This window comes from Octodon degus, unplaced genomic scaffold, assembly GCF_000260255.1.
Source record: "Octodon degus isolate 3935 unplaced genomic scaffold, OctDeg1.0 scaffold00093, whole genome shotgun sequence".
Taxonomy (NCBI): Eukaryota; Metazoa; Chordata; class Mammalia; order Rodentia; family Octodontidae; genus Octodon; species Octodon degus.
Window position 1 is genome coordinate 3,797,970 of NW_004524669.1, and position 7,411 is coordinate 3,805,380.

At 42.1% G+C, this 7,411-nt stretch overlaps 1 protein-coding gene across 1 annotated transcript in view; it reads left to right on the forward strand.

The window, feature by feature from the left end:
* Slc4a8 (solute carrier family 4 member 8) overlaps positions 1-3,953 on the forward strand; it is a 92,509-nt gene extending 88,556 nt beyond the window's left edge. The window contains exons 25-26 of the mRNA XM_004637832.2: positions 709-3,576; positions 3,609-3,953. Of these exons, the coding sequence (XP_004637889.1) occupies positions 709-721 (13 nt within the window). The 3' untranslated portion in view covers positions 722-3,576; positions 3,609-3,953. The remainder of the gene's footprint in view (positions 1-708; positions 3,577-3,608) is intronic.
* The last annotated feature ends 3,458 nt before the right edge of the window (positions 3,954-7,411 follow it).

A 7,411-nucleotide genomic window follows, 5' to 3' on the forward strand; every position in this document is an offset into this window, starting at 1 on the left:
AAAAAAAAAAAAAAAGAATTTTCACAATGAGAATTGTTGCCAAAATTTTGGAATATTAAATTATAAATACATTATTTTGCAAAATAAATTATATATCATTTGATAGTAGTGTAGATTAGTTTTGATCAGGTTAATGAAGAAAATTGAAGGACTTTAGATATTTCTACCTGCAGTGAGGTAGGCTATGTGTTCAAAATACTTGAAGAATTTAGTCAAGTACAGGTAAAGTAATCAGAAAATTGAGGCATTATTAAAGACTTTTGTGTTTAACAAAAAAATTGATTTTTTAAGATGGGAAATCAGGAAATCTGTTCCTGCTCCTGCGTAAGGTAGCATACCACTATTTCTGACATTCAGTATACTCCCCAGTAAAATGGGGATAATATGAGGTTGGTCTGAGGAGAAACTGAAATGATTTGAAGTCATAACACCAGTGAGTGCTAATCGTTATTTCTTCATTGAATGGGTTAAAATAAATCTGTACTGAATGTGAGTGAAATATAGAATCTTATTTCCTTCAGAGGAAAATCCAGGCAGCTGTCGAACTGTATACCGCACACAGTTATTTTTAGTTGAGAACTAGTCTACTTGTAAATGAACTTAAAATACAGCCAGATCTAAATTGTGGTGACATCTGTAAAGTATTGTGTTAAAAGCAGGAATGAATCATGTGTTCCCTTTTTTTCTCATTGTAACACTTTTATTCAGTCTCTTCAACTAAGAGTCTTTGTTGGAATGGAAGATTTGGGCCATGAGGTGCTTAGGGGAGTGAAGAGAAATCGGTGAGTCTCTCGGAGAAGAATCAAGACCAACTCTGGCCCCATCTATGGTCATCTCAAGCCTTGCCGAAGCATTCAGTCATTCCTGGTGTGCACTGGAGGGCATCCTGCCACCCCCATACCAACAGCCAGGCACCAGATGCAAGCGTGGCAGCAGAAGGCCACTTCCTGTTGGTCCTTCTCTTCTTTTCTCTTCAGAACTGCCACCGTTAAAGACTCAGCTTCCCATTTTTCAGACATTTTCTCTGAAACTCTGCTGGCCTGCTGAGCCACATGGATCCATTCTGCCATAAGGACTCCTTCAGTGAAGCCCCTCTTCCATTCTGCCATGAGGACTCCTTCATTGAGGCCCCTCTTCCTAAGTGCTGATGGGAGAGTAGCAGGAAAACAGAAAGGAAAGGGAAGGTCCTAGTCTTTCTGGTGTCTTTGAGCTCCTGGGTGGCCCTGGGCCTCAGCTCCATGCCCATCCTGGTGGAGGATGCTAGTCAGACCCTGAGGCTGTCAGGGGCTCTGCTATCAGAAGGTGAGCCATCTGGGCATTGGCACTGCCCACCACCCCAGCCAGCACAGGCCTCTGACCTGGAGTGTCTTTGTCGCTCCCTAGCAGCAGTCTGCACAACTCAAATGAAACCCTTGGAAGACACAAGGGTCAAGAAGGACATTGGAGTTGTTCAGCTTATTTAGGAAAAAGGCTTGGGTGGGATTAGTAAAGACCACTGAGGATGAGCAGCTTCTCTTGGTTTTTATTGAATATAGAATGAGAGAATGAGCCTAAATTGCTATAGAAAGAATTAGTTAGATACCAGGAAGGACTTCATAGCCTGAAGGTTTGTCATAGTGTGTGCTTTCTAGATATCTAGAAAAGATTTGATAACAGTTGTTTGTGAGTAGAAAGAGGGATATGGTGTTTTTATCGGCTGTTTCATGGGACTGTTTGGTGTCTTGCTGCTGTCTTTTGAGGAAATATTCTTATTGCATCCTGGAGAGATCCAAGTGCTTATGTACTGTCTCCTTAGCTGCCTTAGTAGTAAACCATCATCAGCTCAGTGGACCAAACCACCTTTAGCCATACGGTTTCTTCACCATGGGTGTTTTTTAGTTGACAACAGTTCTGGTTCTTAGATGTAAAGAGCCACCCTGAGAAATGAACTGTAAGTGGTGAAGTTAATTTCAGTATTCTAAACTACGTATGTTTTTTTTCTCTTGTACATTGCAGTGAATGTCAAGGGTGCGGGCTCTAGTGCATATATACAGACCTTCCTTCCTTTGCGCACAGAATGTGACTAGCCAGCCTGTTAGCACCCAGGGAATTTAATCATGTTTGTTTTCCATCCTGGAAAATCTTTGCACAGTGGGAAAATCCCCAGTGTGCTTTAGGTGCATAGATGAAGAGTTGACGACATCATTATGTTGAGTTTTGCCCTCCTTTAGCTCTTAAAATACATTAATGCAGTCTAGTCCTAAAGACTTGACTGATGTTGTAAGAATGCTTAGTTTTCCCCATATTTCTGTAACTTTTAGGTGGTGATTTTCATTTTTATTTTATTTTTAGGAACGTAGTTATTTTAATGCGGAGATGATTTTCAAAATATTTAACAACTAGTACTGGACAGGCCCCTATCACCCGGCATGGGTGTCGGCTCAGACAAGCAGTGTGTGTCACTGCACTAGTGTCTGATGACTGAAACTCACACTGCTTTCAGGTGTTCAAGTGGCCTCTGAAATTGGATTTCAGGATTGTGGGTGCTGCTCCTGGTTTGTCAGATCTGATTGCTAGCCAGAAAGCTGTTGTAGGGACACCCTTGGCTTCCATTCATGTGGTACAGACAGGATCAAGAATGTTCTTTGAAATAGATGGGCATTCAGATCTTTGTAAGCCAAAGCTTCACACTTGACCACTTTACAGCAAATCAGTAATTATACCCTTATCTACTTAACATGGAAAAAGCAAAAGGCAGCCCATCAATGGGAAAAGCATTTTTGCTGACTTTTCCTTTCCATCCCTGCCTACTTTCTTCTTTTTCATTATTTTTGTGATGAACTAGGCCGCTGTTCTTGTTCCATCTTGCCCGTCCCATATTTTCCTTCCATTTTCTGTGTGAGGAAGTTAGGGACAACTTCACCTGTTTCCCTCACCTCACTGCACATGGGAAGGATGTATGGGGAAGAGTCCCTGTGTCCACAAAACCAGTGACAGAATCCCTCAGAAAAGTGTCTCTCTTGATACACTGGTGGCTCATACTTTCTTGTACCTACTGAGCTGCCTGAAGGCAGGGAAGCAGCCTTTGTCAGCTTTGTGTAGTACCCTTAGGGACCACCTGCACTTCCGCGCCTCTGCAGTGGACTCTTCATCGCTGCACCAAAGGGTGGCAGTCATTTGGGAAGGCTGTGCTAACAGGCTGGTAGGTTTTTCTCAAGCAATACTGAGCCCCATTTTTGCTACATCTAATGATAGGAACCGTCTCCTACTTTTATTCTCTTCTCCTTCCCAGTTCCTGCCAAACACTCACCTCCAGTCCTGGCTGCTTCTTGCTTAGATCCGTGGCTGATGAGCATGAAGCAGAGTCAAGCTGGGCATTAGAAACTGGGAGTGACGGTGCAAGCACAAGTATTCATCGACGCTGTTAAGCTTGTGTGCACCAAGCTGCAGGAGCATCAGCTCTCATCAAGGGCATTTCCATCTTAGATGTCTCTGATATATAGTTTGAGGACAAACACCGGTGGATTAACTGGCGAGAAAACAGTATTTAAGTTCAACATGAAGAATAAAGTGACTTAGGAGTAGAAGGCAAGGCAGGTTACTAGTGATTTTAATGCTTATATTTGCAGGTTACTAGTGATTTTAATGCTTATATTTGCTTGAGCCAAAGAAGTGATACCCTCTTTCACAGTGAGAGAACAGTTTGAGCATTGCCAAGTCAATGCCTGGCCAGGCTGGTGGTATCAATGTAAGGGAGGAGGGAGAAGCCAGGGATTTAAGAAAATGATGGTATGTAGAATCTTAGATCTAAGGAAAAAGAACTGTAGTTGCTGAGTGGACAGATTGCCTTCTGGTCATTACGTTTAGAGAGGGGCTGGTCTAGACTTGCAGGCATGCCCCACCTGCAGCCCACTGGCTAGTCGTGCCTATGTTAACACTTTAAAACTTAAGGAAGTTATGTTACAGTAATTGTGTATTTTGGCAGAACAGGGGATTGAACTCAGGCCCTTGCGCTTGCCAGGGAAGCGTTTATTCCACTGAGCCATCTCCCCGGCTCCCTAATTGTGTATTTTGTATGCAGCCTGAACAGTTTCTGTTCACTGAGACCCAGGCAAGCCAGGTGTGTCCAACCTGCAGCCACAGCTTTCCAACTTCTGAAGGACTGTGGAGAAATCTTTTCTTTACCACATACATTTCCTATACCCATCCTTTTATTCATAGAAATTTGCCTTTTGGATAGAAGGGAAGTGAACCATGTTTTTCTAAAAAACAAGGCAAAAAGCCATTCTTTCTTTTTGGCTGTGATGTAACTGTCTTTTAAGTTAGTCATAAATGTTGAATAAAATTTAGTATATTCTAAGTCTCAGGCTTGGTTGAGAGCTCAAGCTGTGATAATGGTGACCTTTAAAAGATCTATGGTCTGGGGAATCTATAGTTTCCGGTCATCCAAAAATGAAAATTCCTGATTCTATTTTATTTCCTACTCACTCAACCCTGCAGACCTCCCTCTTAGTTATCAAATCAGTAGTTTTCCCTGCATCTATTCAGTTGATTTCAATGTTCTCATCCTAGGTTTGCTTGAAGCTTAGAAGCAAGTTTGGTCCCACGGCCCAAAATGCTGGTTTTAAAACCAGCATTAGAAACACTACCCAGTATGTTCCCTCTGCCATTTTATCAATGTCTCTGAAGTTCTTTTGTTGAGAGGACTTTTACACAGTCCTCTGGTGACAAATGCTAGTTTGTCACTGCATTTTTCTCACACTTCTCACGTTTCTAAACTACATTTTAGCAGGATATCCAGGAGCCCTACATTCAATATTTTCAGTGTACTTTTGTGGTAACTGTTGGGGCTCCCCTCAGGTAGAAATCCTTTCAGCAGGTCCTGGCTGGCCAAGCAGCAGCATCCAAGTCTTGCCTATGTACTGTCTCAGCCTTTCGAGTACCTTTCCTTCTGTCTGCCTGATCTTCAGTCTTTCACATTCTCCTCAGACAGAAGAAGTTTTGGATCAGAGGTCCTGATACCACCACCAGTTGAGGTGGTAGGGTCTCTGGGTTGGTCTTGGAGCTTCTCAGAAAGGAAATTTTATGGTCATTTTCCTTACAGTGATGCAGTAAGGCTTCTCGAGCCCTTAGGTTCCTCTACATTTCAGTGTAAACACAAGACTTTCCATAACCAAGTGTAAGGAATTTTTCTACTAAACCTATTCATTATGATTCTTGATGTACCAGTCTCTTAACATTAATTTTAAAGAATGGGTGGTTGACTCTTTTTTTTTTAATCAGAAAGAAGGGTAATTTTCATAACTGAGAGAAGTGTGAAGTAACTATATCACTGTTTGAAGTGTGAAAAGAGGAAAAGAGTGTTACGTGAACCTTTTCAGGAGGAGGATTCAGGAAGAAGAGTGATTCATCTATAGTCATGATTCTTTTAGCAGATTCAAAGGGAATGCAATGGTTTTTGATCCTTTTGAAGAGAAAAGGACTAACATTTTTCTTAAATCTAACCTACTCTCAGCATTGGAGAGTCAAGAACTTTTTCTTCTAGCTGATAACATTGCTGTTTCCTGAGAGAGAGAGAGGAAGGGAGAATCCACCCATAGCACTTGTCTGAGCCCACCAGATAGAAGCCTGGGCTTCTCTTAGCAGGTTCTCAGACAACTTCAACATGCAGGATTTTTACATGTGCAATAATAACGCTGGAAACAGAAGCAGCAAACTGAATGTGCAATTATTCCTTTTGTAAAAGAAGCCAAATCTTCTGCCTCGTCTTCCTCCTCCTCCTCTTCCTCCTCTTCTTCCTCCTCCTCCTCCTCCTCCACCCCCCATATTCACTCCTCTGGGATGATGTTTCCCTCTTGTTTCCCTGCATCTGTCTGTGTGGTTGGTTAGAAATGGCTGCCCTTCCAAGCTAATGGTGTCAGGTGGAGAGCAGAGCCACCTTCCATGGAAGGGGACAACTTGAGGTGCTGGTATGCTTTCCTTATTTTCTATGTTCTTCTTTATAGTAGCTCTCATGTAGAGATAGAGATATTTTTGTTTTAGAGATTCTAAAGTATATATATATATATTTTTAGTGTAAGAAATGTATTCTTCTCCATACTCCATGGTGTAAATAGAACTGGGAACTAATGTTTCATTGTGATAATCCCATAGCAGTTTTGTGGTAGGAATGAGACCCCATCCTGATCTGTGTCTATAACTCAAGGCAGGCAACTGTGAGCCTGCATCTCCTAGACCTCTGCCCACGCAGACTTGTGTGTGCTCACCTCCATGGGTGGAAAATAAAGTCCGTATCCACTGTTTGCTCCTGCGGTGTTCTTTGGACCTAAGTCAAGGGATGAGGTAATGCGAGCAACTCAGAGCTCATGAAGGAGAGCGGTGAAGGTGGGGACATTGGATGTGGTCCCTGCTGAGAGGGCCATGTACCCCTCCTCACTGCGCAGCCTGCCATAGTCCTGGGGCAGAGCCACAGAGGCCACGAGGCTCTTTCTCAGGGGACTGCTTAGGCAAAGAGGAACGAGACAGCAGGAAAAGAAAATCCACTTCAGAGATTCACCGAGGCTGTTTAGAACAATAACTAATATTTAGGAACTCTCCACTGCCTCAGTATCCAGGTTTTTTAAAAAATAATTTTTATATTCGTTTTAATGAGAAAAAACATAAAATAGCCAATGAAATAGTTTCAAAACAGGTTAGTAGGACAGTTACAATAATTAATACATTACATATTGTTGTTGTCTTCATAGTAGTTATTCAGAGGACAAATGCAGACATGGTGTCTTGTCTAAACAATATTAGTACAAAACTTTCTTCTCAATGAACTAAGAGAAAGTAGCTGTATAGCTATTCTAACTATCTTGTATATACATATATGTACATTTTTTCACAACAAAATGGTCCTTTATTTATAATATCCTTTTTTGTTTTGTTTTGTCAGAGATGAGTGTTCCATTGTGGTTTGAGAAGTCTTTAAAGGACCTTTTCATACTTGATGCCAGTCCAAAGGTTGTAGGTACTTCAATTCAGCAAAATAACTGGCATAAACGCCTGCCTCACGAGTGGAAGGTCCTGAGTTTGAGCCTCAGTACCCAAGAAAAAAGAAAGAAATGCCTTGCTTCTTACCTGATATCCAGGTTTTTAGATCTGCTGTGACACCACAGCTGGGTTTTGGGGCAGCAGCACTCTGCTTCTCTCGTGTCCGATGTGGGGCGGCTAAAGAAAAGGGGAGATTCGATCCCCAGCTGCCTCACTGGCCCTGCCCCCAGGCGTGCTAAAACTGGGTGTGGTAGCACTCACCTGTAATCCCAGCGCTTGGGAGGCTGAAAAATAGGAAGGATCAGTACAAGTCCAATCTGTGTAGTGAAACTCTGTGCACCCTGTAGACCCTGTATTAAATAATATATATATATATATATATATATATATATATGGA